This window comes from Argopecten irradians, chromosome 2 (genome assembly GCF_041381155.1).
Source record: "Argopecten irradians isolate NY chromosome 2, Ai_NY, whole genome shotgun sequence".
NCBI classification, from domain to species: domain Eukaryota; kingdom Metazoa; phylum Mollusca; class Bivalvia; order Pectinida; family Pectinidae; genus Argopecten; species Argopecten irradians.
This window is the reverse complement of record NC_091135.1, coordinates 39,053,572-39,079,480: the sequence shown is the minus strand read 5'-3', so window position 1 is coordinate 39,079,480 and position 25,909 is coordinate 39,053,572. Positions and strand designations below refer to the sequence as shown.

Below are 25,909 nucleotides of genomic sequence, written 5' to 3'. Positions count from 1 at the left end.
ACCTCTAGAGTTAAATACATAGTACACATGACGAAAGTTTTGAATTGAAATGATCAGATAAATTAATCAGGTATGAAAGCTAGATCGATAACTGAACTACTCCGCACCAGGAAGTATAAAACGGTCCATAAATACTCAGAATCTGGGACCTGTATTGTCAATTCAACTGAAGTCCCTCCGTGGACAGGACGGCATTGTCTCTGAGGCTTTAAGGAAAGGTGATAGAAGGTATTATATATTTCTTTTCGGTGTCGCAGCTACATTAATTAAAATAAATTTATTATTACTGCATTCATGCACATATTCATTTGGTGCTTTCTTTTCAAAATCAAATGAAGCAATATATTAAGTTACGATGATTAATGCTTCAAATAAGTTTTGAAATCTTATTTGATAAAACGTATGATGTACAATTCTAACAAACTAATATTCAATCGAGGTATGATGTAAAATTCATAACAGAACGTTACTCTTACGATAGAGAATAACCAGCTTAATGAAAGTAGACCTTCAAAATGGCCCTGGTGTATAGAAAATTGAGGTAAAAAATGTTTCTGGCAGGTTATTATCCCTAGGTTAAAATGATATCAATTTGGAAATGTTTGTTGAAAATATAAATTTTGATACTGAATTGGTAAAACAAACATTAGATTTTCAGTGCAGAATGCACCTTATTTCAAAAGGATGCATATTGATTATTTTCCTGGGAGATCATCCACGATATTCTAGGGTTACTAGCACTTTTGCTTTATCCACCCCTGGATTATGTCATATTGATTAAATCTAAAACCCTGAGTAATCACAGGACTACAGAGACGCCCTCCCAAAATTACAGAGAGCGACGCCCAACTTCAATGCCGTACATTGTACAGTCATGGGATTATGTTGATGTACACTAAAGTGCCAAACTATCTGTCTTATCTGTTGTTGGTACTCCCTGCAAACTGAACAGATTTTAAAGATAAGTCATTTGTGAGCGTCAATATCATAGAAAAGCTACACTTGAAGGCCATGTATGAAACAATTGGAAGTAATTATATTTTCTCTCAAAATAATACATGACGTTCTCCTTTTGATCTCTCTACAACAACAAATAGAAAAGCAAAACAGGAAAGACATGCATTTATGGCCATATTATTTTGTTGAACTACGGCCGCAAACATGCAGCAATGGAACTCGGTCGGTCCGGAAATATTTTTTAAAATACAGAAAAAAGTGTTTTTAGTTCCTTAATACTAATGCATTAAGCGTTGTGAAATACAGATTGACAATTCAGCAATGTTATTCAATGCAATTGACTGTGTTTGATAATGCAAATCAATGAGAATTTCATTAAGATCATACTTATCAAATGGGTTTGTTATGATATATGTTATTTGAATAAAATTTAGATATATAAAATCACAAACAAAATCTATAAAACGTTGAAAAACATCTTTTATTAATGACTAAATTGGATGTGGACCGTGTAACCTTGCGGCAGATCAATGTCATTCTGTCTTTTTATTGATTGGAGATGTTCAATACTATTCATGAAGTCTTTTACGCCATCCATTGTGTCCCCACTTCGCTTTAATGATAATGGTATATTCAGAGTGTTATGTTTCGGAATACCTTTTGAATCACTCATACTATTTAAGGTTATTGTCAATAACGAATTTTGTGAAGCCTTTCCTCAATTGAATTTCTGTTTATGCTAAACATTGTTCAGCGGGTGAGGTAGTTTTTTAGTTATCTAAACTTGCCTCTGATTACATTGCAACAGACTTACCAAAATCATTGTGTAAAGAAATAAAAAAAAATAATGATTTATGTCAAAAGGTGGGGTTGCAAAGTCCGCCCATGTTCCAATTTCTTTGAAAGTTTGCAGTGTTAAAGATTACGGTGCATTACTATTTAAAATGTGCTTTTTTTGTCTCTTTTGACTTTTTGTTAAAGCATTAGGGTGTAAGGCATAAAGGTCCTGAAATGATATTTATTAATCATACTCTGGGTATGTGTCAAGGGGACCCCTTGTTTTGAACAATTTTTTTCCCTTTTTTTTATATTGTTTGGTAATCAAAGAGACTTTTTTTACAGATTCTTATTCTGTAGCCTTTTATGATAATACTGACTAACGGGTTAGACTGGGAATTTATTTTTTCTATTTTTCTTGTAAAAAAATGACAAGATAAAAGTAAAGGTTTTGGGTTTGCTCTAAATATTTGGCATGTCATCGATTTTGTCCACTATATCAAATCATTTTAAAAACATGCCTTACGTATAATATTTAAGCAGACGCTTTTACAAAATAATAGAAATCCCGGAAATTAGCTTTTCAAAGGCCTAAATGTAGATTTTCCTAAAAAGTCAACATTTGCTCTACGTGACTTTAAATTAAAAATTGACCATTGGCAGCCTAATAAAACAAAAAATAGCAATATGATTTTGTTAACTAAGATATATACTCTAAAATTAGTGCATGTTTATTCTAGCGTTTTCCCCTTACAGTACAAAAAAGGCTTTACAGCTAAATATGCTCTTAGGTGAAACACGCTGTTGTTTCTTCTTTAATATTAGAAATCAAATAATAATCGGAAAAACATGTATTTTCATTAGAAATTAAACTCAAAAGATTATCTTTCCCTCTTATGTAACTAAAGTTATTAATGGAGTTAAAGAAAATATTAAAAAGCGAAACAAAATTATATTGATTTTGAAATGAAATATGTTTAAACTAAGAATTATAATAACATTTAGGCTACAGTCTTAATTTTGACCAATTAGGGGCCTTGATTTCATTCCCATGGCAACAAAGTATTTCGAAGTTATTATTTTATTCATCATACCCCATAACCAACATGTATCAATTTTCACTTATACGTATCTAAAAATATTTGTATTTCAACCAATTTGTTACTATGGAAACCAAGCAATTTGGAAGTGTTTCCACATATTCAACATACTTTATTACCCCTATATATGTCCCACAATTTTACTTTGAATGTATAATTGTAAAGAAATGAACTAGGAAGTGATAATATGAATGCTCCGTGAAAAACCAGGAAGTTTAAATCCAGCTATTGGTAACTTTCCATATGGCCAAGTCAAAATAGGTATCCATTGTGACACCATTCTTTTATGAGCGTAACTCGCAATATTTTTACTGAAAAGAATTACGTTATGAGGCCACAATCAAAACCTACCCACAATCAATAGATAACTCTGAAGCATGCATTTACAGAATATCAATAGTAATATGAGTTTGCTTTGGAGTATTCTTTTTAGTAAAGTGGTGTTGTATACTGATATTTAAATGCATGGTTTTATATGTCAGTTAAATGCGTAATTGTCTATTAAAATGATAATACATGCTAGTCAATCGACGACTATAATACCTCTGATCATAAATAGATTTGTTATGATAGAGGTAATCTTACTATTATTACGCTAAGTTAATTCAAATGAATCCTTGGGAATTCCAAATTTCTTTATGAACTCTCGTTTGTCTATGACATTAATACTTTGTTTCAGGAGACGCCATTTTGTATGATATGAGATACTAACATATTTTTTTTTAAACTTCGTGATTTGATTGGGTCTAAGATCCATTTATTTGTCTCGCAATGTCAGTGACAAAAGTTATTATTTTCACCATTTGTTTAGTTTCCATTGTGGGTTTATTACAGTACGATCGCGATACTAAATTAAACATCATTGACATCAAACAGAAATTGAAAACAAAATTTGGTGGGGTATAACTTTGGGACGTTTTACGACCACTCAGTGATAAGCAAAATTGTTTGCATGAAGAAACATTTTCATTGTTTGGGTCCTAATTAATTAAATAATAGAATAGGGATAATATTTTTTGCAGTTTTTGCATGTAAATATTGAGTTTCAGTTCAGTTCTGAAAAATTAAAGAAGTATGTCAAGGTGACCTAGTTAAGCATTTGTTCTAGTCTAGCATTAAAAACTTGATTTTTTATGAAAACTAAGATTTTTCAACCATTTGATAGCTTGATAATGATGTTTAGTACTGCATGTATGCAGATCTTGACATGGCCTAGGGTCACATTGACTAGGTCACATGCATGAATTGAATCGTATTCAATAAATGGTATCATCTGACCACTAATCAACCGCTGTTTTCTCATGTTTAAAACAGGTTTTTTTTTAATTATTTAAGCTTGTTTTATAAGCTAATTTCAAGCAACATCTTCACTGAAGATAGGATGTTAGAATTGTGCCTGCTGTCATGATTGTGAAATGCATTTTTTTACATTTGAAATCTTATGGTTTTTCATGAAATTACTTTAACTATTTCATAGCTTTAGATAAACATTTAGAGCTTTATTTCATGATTGCATCTCAGGGTTACATGAGCTGGGTGACGGGGATGACTTAGGTCATATTCAATGGAAAGGTTCTAAGTATCCTCCGTCAACTATGTATCTTCTGGGTTTTCCATATCTTAAGCAAGTGTTTAATCTATTTAAATTTTATTAGATAATCTCAAGCAACACCTACATTGCAAGTATGTTGTTTGAATTGTGCCTGTACATGATCGTAAAAGGCGACTAAATATGGAATCTTAATCTCGTTCTTTTAGCAAACATGTATTAAACACCTAGTGTTCATCATAAGAGAGTATTTCCTTGAAAATAACTAGTTGAAATTTTTAGTGTAAAACGGCCCAAAGTGATAACACTCCTTTTATTACAGAAGAAAATGGCAACGAAACATGACGTCGCTGCAAAAACAATAATTCAGGGATTTTCCCAAGAATGGAGAGGGTTGGTCATCTCTCCTGCCAAAGCTACCGTCGAAGATGCACAGAGGTACAAATCCCGGTTAGATAACCTCGTTTCTAGGACCAATGATGGTATCACCGAGGTCAAAGGTTACGTTGATGACGTAAACGGTGACATTACAGATCTCTCGATTCAAGTAAAAAAGTCGATGGCCGACAATGTACAAATTATGTTGGACTTATCCAAAAAGCTTGGTACGTATTCTGATGACATAACATTATCAAGGTAGAGCATAAAATTTTAAGAATTATTGCATGGACATTGCTTAAGTTTAAGATTGTGTATGTTTGTTATGTGCGTAAAAATAAAGTACGTATGTAGCTTAACTGTTAAATATTTTAACGTTAGTTAGTCCTCAATCCAAGTAATTCTTATTAATTTGATTAATATCCCGGGAACTAATTTAACATGAAATTAAATGGCACATCGAGTCCAATCACGAGTCTTATTATACTATCATGTTTTTGCATATATTCTAGTAATCAACCCTTATAGATCGGTATTGATCATGTGTTTATGAGCGCAATGCATTTCATAGATTCGCTCAAACAATGATTAAGTCGCAATATAGATAGCCACGCAGGAGAGATAACTCTGTGATATACACAGACGGTATTCCATAATAGGATAACTTGAGATTGATTCGATAAAAATGAACTAAGAGGAATTTACTACAAGAAAATGACTTTTATATTGATACTGGTAACTTTGATTTTATTATCTTACTTACAGTCCCATCACAGAAACATGTAAGCGACAGGTATGTACAGATTCACTATGTCGCCTTTTAACTTTGGAATGTATTGCTAAATCAACAAGCCACGTATTTGATAACAACCACCAACAACAGACAGATTGTGATATTTATTGCCTCTGCCTTCTACATGTATAGCATACTACCTCTTAATTAACCCAATCAGAAGAATTTTCTATGCTTTGCCAATAAAATCACCAATAAATCGGTGGGTTATCTTCTCCGAATGAAGGAAAATTTGACAATGTGGTTTCATTTGTTCTGATTTAAATACGAAACTAATTGGCACCAACGATATCACACGCAAATTTTCCACATAGCTTTACTTTTAAAAAGTGTTTTCGTGTTAAATGAATTTTTCACATTGATTTAATTTTGCAATCTAAACTCACTATCAGCTACCATTGAAACATTTTCCCGACGATAAGTTTTTCGCGACTTCAAATAACCCGCGAAAAACACAAAACTTTAGCGAACGCGAAAATAAATTGGCTGAAGTTGGTAAATAAGTTAGTAAATAAGTTTAGTTTTTAAGCTATTTAATAGTATTCACGACCAGTTAGCTTACTAAACATTACTTTGCACGCTTTTCTGTTCTTTCCTAAACAAGTCCAACCATGGAAAATTGAAAATAGGAAAGGCCAATCAAATGTGAGACATAAAATAATTAATTTAAATTTCTTTGAATGTACATTAATTATGTATTGTACTCAAATAACATTATAATCAATTAATTTTAGAAAAATAACGATACAAGGTCATAAGCACATGAACGTATCCTATTTTGAATTATTTTCTACTACACATGTATTTTGTTTTATTATATTTGAAAAATAATAGTTTTTCTTTTAGAAAATGATATAATTTCTTATTTGTTTTGTCTGTTTTCTTAATACTTTTGTTATACTTTTAAATTTGTCCAAATGTGTTTCATTTCAATTTTGTATCTTGATAACCTTTGTAATTTGTAAAGCTCGTTTAATATTTTGTGAAACAATTTTTCTCTAGATTATCGAAGGCTTGACACACAAAACAGTGTTTTTTTCATAAAAAAATCAGATTTAATATACGTCTTACCATTTTATCGTGATGCTGGAATACGAGGTGTAATTTCTCTCTGGTCATTAAATCAAAACCTGAAATAAGACGCAATGTTATCACAACTTAATAAAAACTCGGGAATTTCCACTGTTTTTTATACACTTTAAATGGAAATATTATAACGTTGTTAATTGGTTTTGCAGATCCTTTGTATCCAATACAAACGAACAACCCAATGTAGTGACTGCAAACAGGCAACGGTAAGTTTATTATACATTTAGGTTGAAGGTTTAAATGTTCTACTCATGGGTCATAAAAGGCTTGCATAGGGTTTTACAACATTTTATGATCCCGAGGACAGAATATCTCTATCCATCCAAGCCACATATGAAAAGGTATTTTCTCTCATACTTCGGCGTTTTTTTATAGACATCCTCTAACTTGAGTTTTCCCGTAATAATTTCTTAGAAAACCGCTAATGTAAGTCATTGCTCTAAACATAAAAATTGCGCGATATATTTATGGTAAATCCATACATTTGCGTCCTTTGACAAAAATTCCAAGGTTTCTGAACTTGACGTTCAAATTTTACACAAAAACAGCATTTCTGTAGGTGTCATGACGTCATAAGGTTGTATTGCATGGGTTGCCGTGATGAAATATCATTTGTTCAGAAGCGGTTTCATTGCATTATCATCATGAGTAGTTGTTATGAGTTAAGATAAAGGAGGTCATTGACAACGTATACCAGAGCTACACAGCATGTGTATCACCTCATCAAAACACGATGACCATTACTTTTTAATTTATTCACACCGGACGTTGCCATGGCCACATATCGTGTTATGTTAGATTATCAATTTTGTCGAGTAATTGTGTTGACGCTATGATGCCACGAGCTATGCAAAACAGCCTTAGGCGAGTGTATTGCGTTAGACTAGTCAGTATTACACCTGAAGGTATGAGAGAACACATCATTACAGCCATCATTACACCTGTAGGTATGAGAGACTCAGCCAGTATTACACATGTAGGTATGAGAGACCAGCAAGTAGGTATGAGAGCACAGTACACCTGTAGGTAGAGAGACCAGCAGTATTAACCTGTAGGTATGAGACCAGTCAGTATTATACCTGTAGGTATGAGAGACCAGTCAGTATTATACCTGTAGGTATGAGAGACCAGTCAGTATTATACCTGTAGGTATGAGAGACCAGTCAGTATTATACCTGTAGGTATGAGAGACCAGTCAGTATTACACCTGTAGGTATGAGAGACCAGCAAGTATTACACCTGTAGGTATGAGAGACCAAAGGTAACAGTACGTATGAGAGACCATAGTAGTTATACCTGTATGTATGAGAGACCAGTCAGTATTATACCTGTATGTATGAGAGACCAGTCAGTATTATACCTGTAGGTATGAGAGATCAGCCAGTATTGCACCTGCAGGTATGAGAGACCAGCAAGTATTACACCTTTGTGTATGAGAGAAATTGTGTTTATTACGTTGTTAATCTCTTTTACTTCTTTTTTTTTACAGTTCATCCGCGAATGTCAAAACAACGCAATTGTAAGTATTGTTTATTGTAAAACTGCACAGCCTTGCCAAAACCTGAAATGAAAAGTTAATGATATGTTTAAAAATTATTCCATGTAAAATGGACGTATTCACTGACAAATGGATAGTATGACAGTATATTTTGATACACTTGCGAGCACTTTTCTCGCAATCAGTTTTGAAATACAGAAAGCAGCTCAAGTTTAGTATACTGAAAAGTAGTTTGTTACGGATCTTTAAAAAATTATTTTAATTCTTGTCATCACCTTTATTCTTACCACAACCCTAAAACCTTAACCCCAAAACTTAAATTAATTCTAATCCTCAACTAGAGTTGGAATTACTGTTCCGTATTCTTGACTTATCGTCTAAGAGCGATCCAATTGATTTGTATCATTTTTCCTCTCTCTCTTGTTCTCTTATTTTTAAAGAGAACCAAAGAAAGACAGTAACACAGACATTGCAAAACAGCTTAAAGAAAATGCCAAATCTGCCGAAAGCTTGCAGAAACTTTCGGCGCTCCTTGAAAAGGTGAACTCCTCTTGTGATAAAATAATGTCACAAGAAGGATTGGCAGCAGCCGAAATAAATACGTTACAAGATAGCATAAATTCCTATGCTAACACCATAGAAAACGAGAAAGAACGAAAGGATAGAAAAGAAAAACAAGAGAAGGAAGAGGAAAGACAGAAATGGCGCAGAAATCCTGATAACTGGAGGCCTCTGATGTAAGTATTTTGTATGTATAATAAATAATATGTCAGTATTTGTTCAGTTAAAGCCCCATTATGTTTTGGTGTGAAAAAAATATCGTCATAAAGTACCAAACTTTGCTGAATAGTAGAGCATATATCCTTATGAAAATATCCGCTAATAAAAAATGCCCAACATTTCCATGTTTTTCAAAAACAATAGAAAACCCCTCTTCGGAGAGGGGGAAATCCGTAGTTCCGCCCCAGAGCCAAAACAATCTAGTACGCATGCGTAGGCACATAAAAAGTGGGATTTCCCTAACAAACTTCTACATCATGCATGGCGAACGCAACTCGCCAAACTTATACGTGTCAGCGAACACACATGCGTCTGTTGGAACGTGGTGAAGAGGGAGACCAATTCTTCAAACAACGACAATTTAGCGGTCAAGTTGCTCGATCGCGATCGACTGCACGTTACGAACCCACGCATTCCACGCGGTGGACCTAAAATTCATGTTGTACATGTAACTTATGTATTTACATGTAGTTTCTATATAAAACTAGGCTAAAACTATTTAAAAAGTGTTTGTTCTTGAATGGAAAGCAAGCAATTAACAAAATTATAATTACTATTTTATTTGCTGATCTTATGTATTTTGTATTAACGATTTATAGATGCCTATATGGCCTAATCTGGCTTTATTGAAATGTACATCGAAACCGAACACACGTTTGTGTTACCTGATGAGGCCTCCCATGGGGTGGCTCGACAAAACTCGTAAACAAATGAAAGTAAACACAAACACGCCATGTCGTTACCTGCTATATAGATCTTACACTTTGGTTCTTTGTATAACAATACAGCGATGTATACATTCATACGAAGTCTGGTAAGCCCACATGTTCTACCCCATCGAAGACCGAACATAAACTTAGACCAGTGTATCGGCATTATCAGATATATCCATGACAAGTGATCATGATCATGAATTACTAACTGAGTACAATCCACATTGTAGCATAAAATTATTAGTATGAACTTTAAAATTACTACATGCAGAAACATAATTATGTTTATGTTACATGTAAAGATACATGTATATGAACCACAGGTGTTTGGCTCTATTTTTTCTACACACACATATATATGTGTGATACTGTGTCAGTATATAAAGAGAGAAAAATGTCTATAGAGCCAAACACCTGTGAATGAACCACATGTAGGCCTATGTGATTCATATCATCTCATAATTCACTGCATGCACGGGACAGGAAAAGGAATGCATGTACAAAATGTAGAATAATTTGGTTTGATTGAATAGTACTAAGAAATGAAGTATAAAAACAGTCAGTTAATGATTTCTAAATATCCGTTTTAATAAGACTGGTAAAGTCCTAGCAGGTATCACGAACCTATTTTTCTTACATATTTTATTTAGCGCATAAACTTTTAGACTTGCTCCATAAATCGAACTTTTTCTATGAAAACAAATAGGCTGAATGCTAATAAACATAATTCACGTTCGGCGTAAAATGGAATGCACACTCGTGAAATTAGAGAAATTTCAGTTTCAATTCCCTTTTCCTTTTTACATGTATACCGTACTAAGAATTACGTACTGACGGAAATTGATAGTCCGCCAGGTAGCATCATGGGTCAAAATAATATATGTTGTGTCTTTTTAATGATGAAATAGTCTGACAATATTTATATCCCCTTAGTTCACTCTAATACTGACGTTTGTACGAATATAAATGCGAGTCTTTGATTACTTTAATTCGTTCCGTGTACATAAAACTGTAGGCATACATGTATATTTAAAAATGCCCATACGATAATTAAGACTCATGCACCTGGTAATCAATACTTGATGTATATACACACGTACTCTGATGAAATGTATGATGATCCTTTTCTAACCACACGAAACGTAATCGAGAAACATTTAATCAGTTAATTATACAGAAATGAAATCTCGACAGGTATCGGTATATAGCCCCCCGGTTGGAATATATACCAGAAAATTTTTACATGTATAATTGATAAAAAAACATAAAGGAGGTAATAGCAACGGTATATATGTCAATTAAGTGCTGGGTCCTAACAAACACATACATGTTGGGTACATGAATACTGAGAATAGATATGTATAGATGTAATATACGATATGTATACTATCGTATATATATGTGCAGTAACCGTGTTGATAACGAGCAAAGTAATATATATAATACAGACATGTCTCAACATACAGATTGACGTATCTCGACTAGCACCGATTCCAGTAATCTTTCATCTACATGTACTATCACATATTTCATAGACATAAGAATATCGTTATAAGATACCCAAAGAAGAAATAGAAAGCAGTTATACATGTATATAGTAAGCTATTGGTCCACCTCTTTACATATGTTCTAAGTATTTTAGATATACTGTGCTCTCCTAACTCTCAAATTATGAATAGATTAGTAGTATCATGATATTTACTTATCAATATATAGTTTGGGATAAATACTGTATTTATCTCAAATTATTACACGAGAGGAAAGTTAAAATCAACCGATCATTACCAAAATTGACACGGCCACGTGTTTATATTGGTACGATAAAATACCCCATATGGTGCCCCATGTACGCATTTCACTATTTACATCCACTATTTTTCGATTAATACGTATTCTGTATTAAGCTTTATATAAACTATATGTAACCTTTGACAGGACACATTTATAATTTGTGAAATCTGATATGTATCATATACTAAAACAATTATAGAACATTGTATTGCTCACCGTTTGCTCAAAACTGCCCTCTCTCTCTCGGCCATGCGTGTTTTTGTTTACTATCCGGGTACCGAACATACGTATACACGAGGTATTTTTAACTATGCAAATCAACCCGTTCTATTTTAAGAATTCTTTACTAATTGATAATTGCGTAATTATCTTCATTGGAAAGAAACCAAATGACTTTAACCAATTCATGATTATGCACCAACAAACCAAGGGAGACAATCCACCTAGTGTCATATAAGTACACTTAAAGATTTCAAACTTTATGTACAATTTTTAAATATTGCTGTACGTATGAATAGCTAAATGGGAACTAATTTTCCATTTAAACAAAATGAAAACACACCCTTTGTTTAAATTTGTTATTTCCGGCTTAAGTTTGGAGAATGGACATTTTTTTATAAAAATTGAAAGATTGGAACACATTAAAAGGATGACAAATGTGAGATTGAATAATGAATACTGTTGCGATCGATGAATATAGGATCTTAAATGAGTGTTCATTTCATATGAAATGATTTGAACTAAGATTTTTGAGATCTTTGGCGAGCAAAATTTAAAACTTCGAGACGAATGTCATGGAATCTCATATGCAATTAGCACACTTTTTATCACATATTTACAAAAACCTACATTTTAAATATTTCAACGGCAACACGTTGCTATCAGAATCCAGCGGATACATCTTATCTCACTGTCATCAACATCCTGAAGTCACACCAGTTACCCTTACGTCGGTTAATTGTTTCTGTCACGACGTCACATCAGGTTTCCTCCTTTACACGGATAATGAAAATTGAACCAGCTGATAATATACTAATCACATATGCAAAAAAAAATCACACGGTTCTTTTTATATATCAACGTGATTTGTAAACCACATGATTACGAAATCCTCTTTCCTCAAGCGACATCAATACGCTATAACACAGACTTTAACGTCATTCTGAAATACTTTTCAATGGCAGTATAAATCATTGTTTACTTAGACTAAAGGATAGGTCCAAGGGAGACCGGTATACAAACACAGACATCCTCTGTGTAGTGTACGCTATGGAAGGAAGCTTCAGTTCACTTCAGTGTAACAACATGGAAGGTCAGATCGAAATGGCGGACTGGCTGGACATCCCACACGAGGAGCAGGCGTCGTGTCCTATTCTGATAAAATCTACGAGGAATGACGCTTATCTAGAGGTGTGTATTTGAATATACATTTATAAAATGTGTTTTAAAAGAGCAACCAACAAAAGGATGTTCCATTGACCATAGTATTAAATACAGTCAAATATGTTTCTAAAGACTACCCAACGGATAGTCTTTATAGATAGATGATCTTTATGGTTATCCCTCGAAACGTGGTCTTAATAAATAGGTGGCCTGTATACACATGTTGTCGCTAAGGCAGGTTTTATTGTTACCTGACTCCCTATATCAATGTAAATAAAGTATTTTTGACTGTTTTCACATGAACTTGCTTAAAAATCATTACAAATATGTAAACCCTCAGAAACTATTGACCGGTGAAAAGTTTGACTGTTGACCGGCGAGGAACGTTTGCATGCGGTTAATTTTGACGTTATAATTAATTGGTGACGTCATAAACACCGGCGCGCCGGACCCAGTTTTTCGACTAAGGTCTTTCTGGCCGCAATTCGCGAAAAGTTTAAGATTGCGGTTCAGGTAACGAAACAGTTGTTTCAAGTCATATCAGTCAAAATTCTTTCCCCTCGGTTTTGAGACAAATCCAATGAACTGTTTCCCTTGGCCTCCGGCTTCGGAAAACAGTTCATCGGGCTGGTCCAAACACCTCGGGAAACAGATTTGACTGATATGTTATGAAACAACTGTATACTGTATAGCAATAAAATAGCCAAATCAAATATGGTTGTATTGTTTTATATCTAAAGTATAGATTCTAATATTAGATAGAAAAAACGGGATCCTTATTAAACAAGGTGCATTCTGTATGGAAAGATTCTGCAATATTAATGTTGCACCTATTTGTTATCAAATTTGTTATTTTCAACTTAAATTTCAATCTTATTTTCCAAATTCATATCATAGTTATCTAGAAAGAAAGATTTTTATTTTTGAAATTTATATCAACTTGCCAACGTGTGACTCGGACAAACTTCTATCATGGGCTCAGTCTTCTGTAAGTACCATTCTGAAGGTCTATTTCGCATTTTGTTGGTTGATTCCTATATATCATTTAATGAATTAAATATCAAACATTGAGCGATCCCCAGGCAGTATCGTGCTAGCAGACACACATATTTCTATTCAATGTCGGAGAAAAGAAATACATACAATACAAAATGCAAAATGACATCAGGTTAATTGAAAGCATAATATTGATATTTTTCGCACTTTTATCTACAAGTTGCCGATGGAGGTATACGTACCCTATTCTATCAATGGAACAAGACATGAACCCGAGATTAAAGTCTGCATCGACAACGAATCCTGGGAGATACCGGACCTACTGACAAAACGGAATGTTACAGCTTTTCCGGTACGTAAAGAGATATATACTTCGGAGGCTTAATTATTTCCCTAAAAAGTGTTTTGCCTTCTAAGATCACAAATTGTTATCAGGACTACAGAAAGAGATGGTCTGGTTTCGGAAAAACTGTAGATTTTGTGAAATATGATGGTTAAAAAACTATGACTGTCAGCTTACAAAAATATTTTCGAGAAAGTTACAAGCGTGGTGATGGGGTTTATAGACCACTGTCTATTTATTTATAGAAAGGGATTAGCTATGTTGGGGCTGCAATCACAACTTTAAAGACATTCAGAATGATGGTCGCCGCTGTACCAAAGAGGAAAAAGTTCCTGGTGAATAAAAACGGTCTGAACATCACTGAAGGTTGTATGGATATACAGGTACCGCCCGGATACGAGAACGACAGCATCAAGATAGGAGTGAGTGGTAATTTTGTGCAAAATTTATTTTGATAGATGAAGAGGTTTTCACAATCATTCATTTCGTATAGTTGGTGTAGACCTTGTTCTGTTTTTATGTGTTGCACCAGAATCTGATTTTGAATGTGTATTGAGATCGTAAGGTTCTTTTGAAAACATAGCCCGGAGGCTTAAGCCTCATTGATGCAAGTATGAAATTTGGTACACCATTACTATGAACTAATACAAGGTATTTGTGAACGGGAACCCAAGCGGGGCTTGCTGCTGGCGACCATGGCATTTTTCAAAATGGTCGCCATAGAAATATTTAAAGTCTAATATCTTGAAAACTAAATTAGGTAGAATCCTGATTTTTGTTTTATACCTATATTTTCAGGGTTACTGAATGCAAATATAAACATTAATAATTGGTAAAAGCCGTCGGTCATTTTGTTTTTTTCTCTTCAAAATAGACGACATAGAAATGTTAAAATTCCAATATCTTGAAAACTTATTGATATAGAACATTATTCCTTGAAAACTAATTGATATATAATCATAATGTTGGTTCAATACCTATATTTAAAATTGCTGAGTGCATATGTGAACGTTAGTTATGGGTAAAACTGTTGTCGGCCATCTTGGTTTTCAAAATGGCCGACATAGAAACGTTTAAATTATAATGTCTTGATAACTTATTGATATAGAATCCTAATTTTTGTTCTTATCCTATATTTTTAGGGTTGCTGAATATGAACGTTAGTAATTTGCAAAGGTTGCTGTCAGCCATCTTGTTTTTCAAAATAGCCGCGGTAGATATCATTAAAATCTAATACCCTGAAAGCTAATCATAAAGAGTCATTGTTGTTATGACTAGACCTATATTTTCTGGGTTGCTTTATACAAATACAAATGTTAATAATTGATAAACGTTGTCGGCCGTATTTTTCGTTTTTAATAATTTTGAAGACCTTTCAAAGTATGGTTAAGTTATGATTAAAATTACATATTTGTTGACAAGAATCGCTTGGTCATCGACAGGGAACTCCCAAGGGAGGTAGTTAAAAGTTTCGCCGTGTTCTTCTTTTGGTCCATTTGTTCGCCATGTTATCATTTAAGGTTTAATCTTGTATGGACATTATCTCATGTACTATAAGGCATTTGAAGTTGGTGTTTGGGTAATCCTAGGTAAGACGGTGTCTAACATACTAAAATTAAGCCACTGTGATTTTTCTGAAAACAAAACTCCATTTGTTACATTGTCATGAAACGTATACTAGAATTTTCAAATATATTGAAAACTAATACATAGAAGTATAGTGTGTGAGAGTTTGTTTTTGGTGTGATATATTCATCAAAAAGGTGTCCAAACTGTTCTTTTTCTTTTATTTTCAAATAGCTCTTATGGTAATGTAAATTGGTATTGATCTCCCAACATTTTGAATAATTATAATTATTGTCAAACAATTTTCAAACAATTAGTTGATTGGTTGGTTGATTGGGCCTAACGTTCTTTTAACAACCAGGGTCCCCCAGGTAAGCAGTTTGTTGCGTGTATGAATGTATGATTTGGGAAGTTGCTGTATATTCGTATTGTGTCTCATGGCCGCCATGGTCAGCAGCAAGCTCCGCTTCAGGTCCCGTTTTCAAATACTTTGTATAAGTTCATAGTAATGGTGTACCGAATTTCATACTTGTATCACAACCTGCACGATTTTCTGCTTAAGCCTCCGGACTAACAAGGTTATTGATACACAACGTAAAACAAAATGCACTTTATGACATAGCTATATTTCAAAATGGTATTTTGTGGAACATTTTGACTTATGGAATTATGAATAAGTTATTTTATTTGCTTTTAAAATAACAACAGTAATAACCCCATCGATCGTATAGTGTTATTTTATGTTCAGTACAAATAGATTGATTTTTTTAAACATAAATATTGGCATCTAGCTTATATAGCAACAGGAAAATATGCAGGGAAATTATAGAATAAAGGGGATAACTCTATCATGGTAACGTCCTTATCAATGACAAATAAAGTGTTTCATGGTGTTAAAATGCTCTACCTTGAAAATCTTGGTACGATTTTCTCGAAAATTATTGACAGCAATAAATGCTAACATGCAGATTTTTATTCCATTATCCCCCCCTTACTGAAATTTAGTATAGCAATATTTATCTCCATGAATTGTATTTTTGTGAGGATTTTCTTGCATCCTTTTTACCACATTACCGCTAAAAAGTATAATACACCATAGTGTTTGTATCCGTCTGTCTATCTAGATGTTGATTTCCAGACGATAACCAGAGAACGGATCGATGGATTTTGTTAAAATGTCATACCATGGTTCCTATTATTTATGATGAATACAGTCTTTGTTTGAATTTTGGGTCAAAAGTTGAACTACTTATATTTTAGGTAGTGGATGTTAAAGAAACACACAATCGACACGTTAACTTCCTTGGCGCACAAGTACATTTGGATCTTGACTGTGTTAAAAAAACAACATCAGATATCAATGTGAAAATATCCGAGAAAAAGCGTGAGTTTCTTTACTTGAATAGTTATTATTGTCCTTCAGAAGCACTTTTTAAGGTTTAAGACCCTGTTTAAACTTGTGATATTTGTATGCCTGTATATTACTTCTTAGGTGTACTTGAACATAACTTAGTTGCAAAAAATGTCTATGCATCCGTCTTAACCTTATATATTATTGTCGACTCGTTTTTTGTTGGTAAATTTTGGCAAAATATACAAATGCGTTCTCAGTTGACCATTTCCTCGTTTGAATTCTAATTAGACAAATATAAACTTTTTTTTTTAAATTTTGTACGTGATTTTAAATGTCTATCAATTATTAATTATTAATTAATATCTATAATCTATCGTATATCATTTCTATGGACATAAACATTTTGTTTGAACCGTATATTTTGCGAACGCAGTCGATAAAAAAACCTCTGCTTACAGTTTCAGTCCAATGTAAGGAAAGGGAGGCTGTTTATACGGCTTTGAGAAGAATGGTTACTTCTGGAAAGGATTTCCCTAACTTACGGTTGGATCAATTCCTAAAGTATTTACAGAAGGAGAGCGTGATTAATGCCAAGGAAGCTAACGATAACAAAGTACAAAATGATTTATTTATATCTAAGGAAATGTATGTAACGAAATGTTCAATATCTGTTTCATTAAATTATATAATAGCAGTGATAATGATTCAAAGAGGGAATTATTTGCATAAGGATATAAGTGAGTAGGAAATAATATTTTTTTTTTAATTTTCAGAAAGAGCTAGATGTTCACAAGAGGACAAAGCATCTTCTAGAAATTCTACTTCAGAGACCGTCTGCAGCAGAAAAGGTATTGGTTTGCTTAGATAATTCTGGAAATAGCCATATCACAAAACAGATTCGACAGTTGATTCCAGCAAGATCAGGAAATACTGTTGCCGAAGGTAAACCTTTTTTAGACATGTGTGAATTGATAATGGCCATCTTATAAATATGCCATCTTTTCTCTCATGCCTACGTGTTTAATACTGGAAGGTCTAGTGCAATACACGCACGTCCCCTGTGGCTGTATAACATGATTACCCATGCAATACAGCCTCATGACATCACGGCGGCAACAAAATTACTATTTTCTCGATAAAATATTAACTTAAAAAAACAAACAAACAAAAATCCTAGACTGGTTTACTAGAAACTGGTTTTTGTGTCGCCTGCAACTCAAGTGCGACACATAGGTATTACTATTACGACGTCAGTGTCGGCGTCGGCGGCGTCCGGAAAACTGTTTCCGTGCGATAACTTAAGTATTTATTATCCGATTTGAACCAAACCTTGCTTAGATATAGGATGAATGCAATGCTGGTGAAAATCCGCCAATATTTGCGAGAGTTACGGGACTTTAAAATCGTCAAAACAGATAAATCCATGATTTCCGCTCGAATTTATTGTCCGATTTTAACCAAAGGAGGGTTATCACTTTGGGCAATTTTACGGCCGCTCAGTGATAAGCAAAATATTTTGCATGAAGATACCTTAGGGTCTAAAAGGATATCGGATTTTTTCTGCGCTCATGGTTATTTAAGGGTCAATGGTCAAAGAGTGAAATTTACATTTTCATAATTAAGTCCTAATTAACTAAGTATTAGAATATAGATGATATTTTTGAAGTTTTTGCATGTATACATTAGGTTTGTGAAGTTCAGTTCAAAAAAGTGATGGGAATGTTGTCAAAAGTAGGTCACAGTGACCTAGTTAAGTATTTGTTTCATTTAAGCATTAAAAATGTTGATAACTAAGATTTTTCAGCGATTTTATAGCTTGAATTTAATGTTTAATGATGTTTAATGATTAAATCCTAGGGTCCCATTGGCTAGGTTACTTGTGTGGTTACTTTTATGAAAATGCTTTAATTGTTCAATCATTTCATAGCTTTAAAGTGACGTTTAAAGCTTTATTTTGATTTTGTCATGATCTGCTGCTTAAGATTATTGCATCTTAGAGTCATAAAGTGGGTGATAGGGATGAATAAAGTCATATTCAATGAAAGGTATCGTCTGCCAATTATGTATCTTATGGGTTTTCCATGTTTAATCAAGAGTTAAAGTTAATTAAGTTTTATGTGAGAATATCAACCTACACCTACATTGCAAGTATAAATGTTAGAACTGTGTCTTTATCTAGTGGCTTTCGAAAACAATATACATTTATGTAATGTATTAAACATCAAGCGTACACCGTTAGCGGGTGTTTTCTTGAAAATAACTGGTTTGTAGTGATTGGAAAGTCTACTTGATAAATTAAACCATCTCTGTGTGATGATTGAGGCAGAAATCCAATAAATTTCTATCTAGGGAACCACTAGAATTGAGATCTCAGATTTAGTCGCCTTTTTCCGATCATGCAATGAGGTAGCAGGCACAACTCTATCATCATACTTGCAATGTAGATGTTGCTTAATATTTTCTCTTAAAACAAATTTCAATAGCTTTAAACATGGAAAATCAAGAAGATACTTAGTTGACAGATGATACCTTTCCATTGAATGTGACATAATTTATGCACGTGACACAGCAAATTATTTGACCCTAGTATGTAGTTTTATAAAGTAGAAGGTGACAAAATTCAAAGTACTAAACATCAATCTCTGGCTATAAAATCGTTGAAAAATCTTAGTTTTCAACAAAAATATTAATGTTTCTAATGCTTAAATAGAACAAATACTTAACTAGGTCATTATGACCTACTTTTTAAATTATTCATCAGTTTTTGAACTGAACTTCACAAACTCAATATTTACATGCAAAAACTTTTTAAAAAAATATCATCTCTATTCTAATATCTTTTTAAATTAAATTCATCTCTATTTTCTTAATTAGGACTTTACACAATGAAAATGTGAATTTTCCCTTTGATATATTGCTTTATATCAATGAGATCTCGGATTTGTTTGATACTAGTCAAAACAATGAAACTGTGAATGTTCACTCTTTGACCTTTGACCCATAGAATTACCATGAGCGCAGAAAAAATCGGATATTCTAAATAACCTACAATATGCAGCTGACCCTAATGTATCTTTATGAACAATATTTTGCATATAACTAAGTGGCCGTAAAACGGCCAAAAGTGCTACCCCTCCTTTGGTATATTGCTTTATATCAATGAGATCTCGGATTTTTTAATACTGGTCCAAATCTGTTAATACTTGCAAGAGTTACAGGACTTTAAATCGTCAAAACAGACGATTTCTTGGTTTCCGTGCGATAACTTAAATATTTTGTAAACAAATGTTGTGTATTGCTTGATATCAATGAGATCTCAGATTGGTTTGATACTAATCTATATTCGTCAATGTTTGTAAGAGTAACGTGACTTGATAACTTCACTTAGTTATTAACAATATTTTCAACTGTAAATAACTATTTTTGGGATGTTTTAAACTGCTGTGCAGGCGACACACCTCTTCCATGGAATTCCTGTACTATCATACAATCAAAGGTATATGCGTTGAAAATACTGAGCAATTTTCATGTATAGAGAGTTGACTTGGAGTCGCGGGTTTCTTCGAACTTATTTCAAAATGGAGGGACATCATGGTTTTTGTAAAATTGCAATAAAACGTCGAGGTATGAGAGAAAAATACTCTTTCATATGTAGATATATAGATAGGATGTTACCCTCAGGATCAAAAATGTTGAAAAAAAACATTTTCCGACCCTCAGGTAGAATATTCCTTTCCTTCGTATCTACAGAGTCTTATACAAGATTTGTTTTTTATTTTCCTAGTAAGCCACACTTAAACCAAAAGTTTAATACCTTCAGTGTTTGATATTTCTTACTGTTTCTGATACTTTGTCATCTTATGTCCTTAATGACTTTCCAAGAAAACATCAAAACGTGATTTTTTTTCTAAGAAAAATGGCGCTCAGTGTTGGTGTTCCGTGCAGATGACGGGATGTGGAAAGTCTTAGATCCAAAAATCGCCAAAAAGCTTCACAAAGAGTTGGAATATACCCTGCAAAAAGGGAACTGACGCTTTGAGTAAGTATGATTTTCCATTTTTGGGTGTTTAAAACGTTATATATACCACAAATTCTCATCATTTTAACTTACTGATATATATTTTCATTGTTTCTATTCAAGGATGCTGTCGCTAACAGTATCTGATGACTCCTCAGAGAAAGACATTGAAGACATTGCCGATCAGTTTGTCAACTATGGTACGACCGTCACGCTCGTCTGCAGACACAAGGCAGACGATAATCAAGCTGAAACCGTCGTACACGTTTTGCCAGCGAAACAAGCTTCGAAGGAGATCAGTCGATTACAGGAACATGGTTACACCAGAGGTCCAATGGAGTTGGCCGATTTCAATATCATGGACGGAGAAACTGTTGAATTGTACATGTCTGGAAATATCGGTCTAGAGTATCTCGACAGACGACTTTACCAGGGCAAAATGGTGGAAATCCCATACAAAGCCCACAAAGACACCTGTAAACTAAACTGCAATATATACGTGGTGGACAAGAAATCCCTGGAGCAGATGGATGACGATCGATTCCGAGGTCTTCTACACTACAGGGTCAGGGCTAGGGAACCCCTAAGGGAGAGGACGGACGCGGTGGAGGTCACGTGGATGAAGGTAAGATAAACACTGCATTTGATAATAACAAGTTATAATTATTTTCAGATTGTACCTTCAAGACTTGAATTTAACAAGTCGCCATCGTTTTCGAATCCGCTTTCTGCAATCGGTAGTTTAATATTATTGTCATTTAAAGTTAACTTTCTGTGTATACATAGTTGTTTAAGCATTTTTTTATTTATACAATAATAAACCTGATGTATTTATGTTGTAGATATCCAAGCGTTACCTCTCGCACCTGTCTATGAACGGCGACCGTAAGAATTCATTTTTGTTATAATATTCAAAACCAAATTGATGTGTTTTGTAAACCACTTTTATTTTGCAAGATACATATTTTCCCCGAAAGAGCACAAACCATGTTTTGCGAAAAATTTATACTTTGCTATTGAAGTATTTAAGCTGTTATTGGTTTAGATGTCAATATTTGTAATGTTTGTACACCTCTACGGATTATTTAATGATGTTTTATGAGAAAAAGGTTTTTTCTTTTAGTGCAAGCTCTTGGGAAGTTCATCAGTTCAAAGATGGCCGACAGGAATGAGATGCATGACGTGTTTGTTACCATGGATACGGCGGATACAGTGAAGGAAATAGAACAACGCGTGGAGAGACAATGTAAAAATGATCCTGACGTCATCAGATACGAAACGACATTTTTTATATGGGCCAATCAGAACAAAGATGAACACGCCAGAAAGGTATCAAATCTTAAAGTTAAAAAGAAATATCATAGACAAACACTCTTTCAACACTTTTGGTATGCCTATTTTGTTTATGATGTATATACACACAGTATACTAGCTCTAACATTATATTTTACAGATTGAGATACTTTTACATGCGGTGAAAAGCTACCCTTGGTGTGAGGAGGCTCGACGATTTGTTACCATGTACACTAAAGCAGGTCGGTCATTAACAAAGACAAGATAGAAATATTTTCTAAAATCGAAAATATTCTCTAAACCAGTTTTCTTTCATCACAATTCCGTTTTCCGTACCTAAAACTGTAGTTCGTAGGTGAAATAAAAAAGAAAGCCTCCTGAAATACTACGCATTGCTATGCGTAGTAAACGAACCCCATTCATAAATCGGACTTTCCAATTGCTAATCAAGGCCTTGTGTGTACATGGAAAATGACAGAAAGGATGTTTATGAGATTATGTGTAAATGTTGATCTCAGTAGTTGATCATGAGAGTTTGAACTGGCATTGACAATTTGCAGTGAAACCAACGTATGGGAAAAAGATGACAAGTCTTGTTGAAAAAAGTGCTTTTATCCCACGAAAAACTGAACATTTATATTAATTGGAAGACAGGAAATGTACTAATAGTGAATCTAGTGATGAAATATTAGGCAAAAGACATAGAATGTTGAAAGGTAAAAGTGTCACAGTTATAGACAATTTAAATACATATACAAAATCATATATGTTAAACAGGATGCATAGATAATTGATTTTGTTCTGCAGCGTATCTTTTGATTTGATCCATTTTAGCATTAAAATTTAATATTTTTGCTGAAAACTAAGATTTTTCAACGATTGTATAGCTTGAATTTAATTTTTAATGCTGAATATGGATCTCACGTGGATATATTTATGTTTTATGCAGGTTTGTTTTCGGAGTTGTCACTCTTGAGCATGTCGAAGCTTTTGGGACCAGAATGGAAGGATTTGGCGGTCGTTCTTAAAATCCCCGAGGCACAGGTGGATTATATTAGAAGTCTAGACCTCAGTGAACAAGATGCAAAGGGGAAAATGCTCGATAAGTTCCGTCTCTCTCACCAGGCTATTGCCCTCGGGGACAGACTGCCTGGAGGGTTCCTTCAGTCCATACAACATTGTGGCTGCAGTCAAGAGTTGATCGCATACGTGGAGTCAAAAATGAAGTAAACAGTGCGATGACCAAACGATGATGAACAACTACCAATGATAAGGATGTGAGGTGGTGTCACGATATTCTATTAGGGAGTGGGACGACTGGTTTCTCCGTTGTCAGTATTAAGTGACTTTACATTGGCGGAGAATTTTCTAAGTGAAGTCAGTTCTTTTCTTCAGTTTGATCGTAGATGATTTTGCTTGTTAGTATTCTTTTACATCTTTATTGATCATGTATTTACGATAGTTATCTGTCACATTATGTGTGATAACCGTGTTATTGTTATGGACATTATACAGTACTTTCTGGTTATGTTTTTATCTCAGACCTGTAGTGTAGGTTTATCTCACACTCAGGCATGCTTTTAGTAATGTATATCATACTTTGTGTTGTATGACATTGGCTATGTTCTCCGCCATCGTACACATACGAAATATGTTATCATATATATTTTTATTGTAATTCTATATGCTGTTTGCATTTGGAATAAAATCAATTGAATTGAATAAAAATACAACCTCGTGACGTTACAACGTCAACAAAAGAAGCTGTTTGCTATCTCGCTAACATTTGACGTTTTAATTCTAGTGAACAGGCTAGTTTTACTTTAAGAAGGCAAACAGCAATATTTGTATTAGAAATATATAGCAATTTTTACGTACACAGAAGTGACTTACAGTTGCGGTGGTTTTTTTAAGAACTAGTTGTTACATATTTTAAAATGTCTAGATATTTTAATTGTGAAATTGAAATAAAAATGTCGAGGTATGAGAAAAAGGACTGTCTTATATGTGGTTATCAAGGATATGAAGGATAGAGATATTCTACACATGGGGTCACAAAATGTCGCAAACCCCTCGGATAGAATATTCCTATGCTCCTATCCTTCATATCCACATCAGTTACGTACGATGATTTTGAACTGTCCTGGTATAAGAACAAATGGTCTAAATCAAGCATAACCTATCAGTTGCGGGTCAGTGGGCATCGGTTATTTGGCTGATCATGGGTTATGTTCCCGCCACATTTGCTTCTCAATCATTACATTTATTCTGATTTTTGTCATCAGGGTTAATTGACTGTTTTGTTTAAGGATTTCTGAGCTAAAAAGGACGTCCGTTTTTAGTCTTACATCGTCATAGAATATTTAAAATGGCACCTAGACTATTTTAAGACCGGTATCAGTTGAGTAGCTTTTTGAGAAAAAATAACATCCTGAATTAAACAGGCCAAGCGTCATTTCTTATATAATTTTAAAACAAAAAACCCCATTCGTGTCTGAATTCTCACAGATGATCGTGCAATAAGATTTCCCTCCAACCATTGGTTCGAAACACGACATGCTCGCCAAGGGTCACATCCTTAAATATAAGGATCACATTCGTTTTTCATCGGACAAAATTATTAGTCACGTTTAGGGACCATCAATACATGAAGATTTGACATGGATTGATTTTTCTGCATATTAAGCGTATATTAAGATTTATTTGACATTGCGGGTTGGTACCGATTATTACGTCATGTTTATTTGTGAGTAAAACGTAATAATTTTTAGAGAAACCAACGTATCCCCTCCCCAAAAAAAATGATAACGACGTCACAATCAATACCTTCCCGACAGGGAAATAACTCTGTAATATGTAAAGATGTACTATATGTAAAATTATATCCTACCCATGCCACCATTACTTCATTATAACCTTTTTGTGACAATGTCAAAACCCTTTCAATAAATGAGAATGAATTTGAAAGTAATTATGCACACACTGGCCTCCAAAGTGAAATACATGATAAGCACGACGAAAGTTTGGATTTGATATGATCAGATAAATTGAATTAAAAAGCTAGATCGATAACTCAACTACTCCGAACCAGGAAGTTTAAGACGGTCCATAAATACTCAGAATCTGGGACCTGTATTGTCAATTCAACTGAAATCCCTCGGTGGACAGGATGACATTGTCATGTCTCTAAGGCTTTAAGGAATGGTGATAGAAGGTAAGTTATATTTCTTTTCGGTGTTGCAGCTACATTAATTGAAATAAATCTATGGTAACTGCATTCATGCACATATTCATTTTACCAATTGGTGTTTCTTTTGAAAACAAAAAAATAAAAAAATATTAAATTAAATTGATATAACTTAATATTCAATTAAGGTATGAGGCGAAATTCAACAAAACAGAAGAAAGTTATTCTTACGATAGGAAACAACCAGCTTAATGAAAAAGACCTTCGGAATTACTCTAGTGTAAAACAAAATTGAGCCCTGGATAGAATTTGTCCGGGTCATTGTTTGATGGGTAGTTATAAAT

General features: G+C 33.7%; 1 protein-coding gene across 1 annotated transcript; it reads left to right on the top strand.

Moving 5' to 3' along the window:
• Positions 1–58: 58 nt before the first annotated feature.
• On the top strand, positions 59–24,519 carry LOC138315429 (uncharacterized). The gene is given in 18 exon segments (XM_069256446.1): positions 59–228; positions 4,706–4,988; positions 5,527–5,554; positions 6,793–6,849; positions 8,133–8,162; positions 8,582–8,878; positions 12,631–12,835; positions 14,025–14,156; positions 14,393–14,569; positions 16,974–17,097; positions 17,526–17,680; positions 17,841–18,009; positions 20,980–21,106; positions 21,209–21,710; positions 21,928–21,970; positions 22,209–22,414; positions 22,539–22,620; positions 23,328–24,519. Coding segments are annotated over 17 exon segments (2,892 nt in total). The 5' UTR covers positions 59–228; positions 4,706–4,711; the 3' UTR covers positions 23,609–24,519.
• Positions 24,520–25,909: the final 1,390 nt, after the last annotated feature.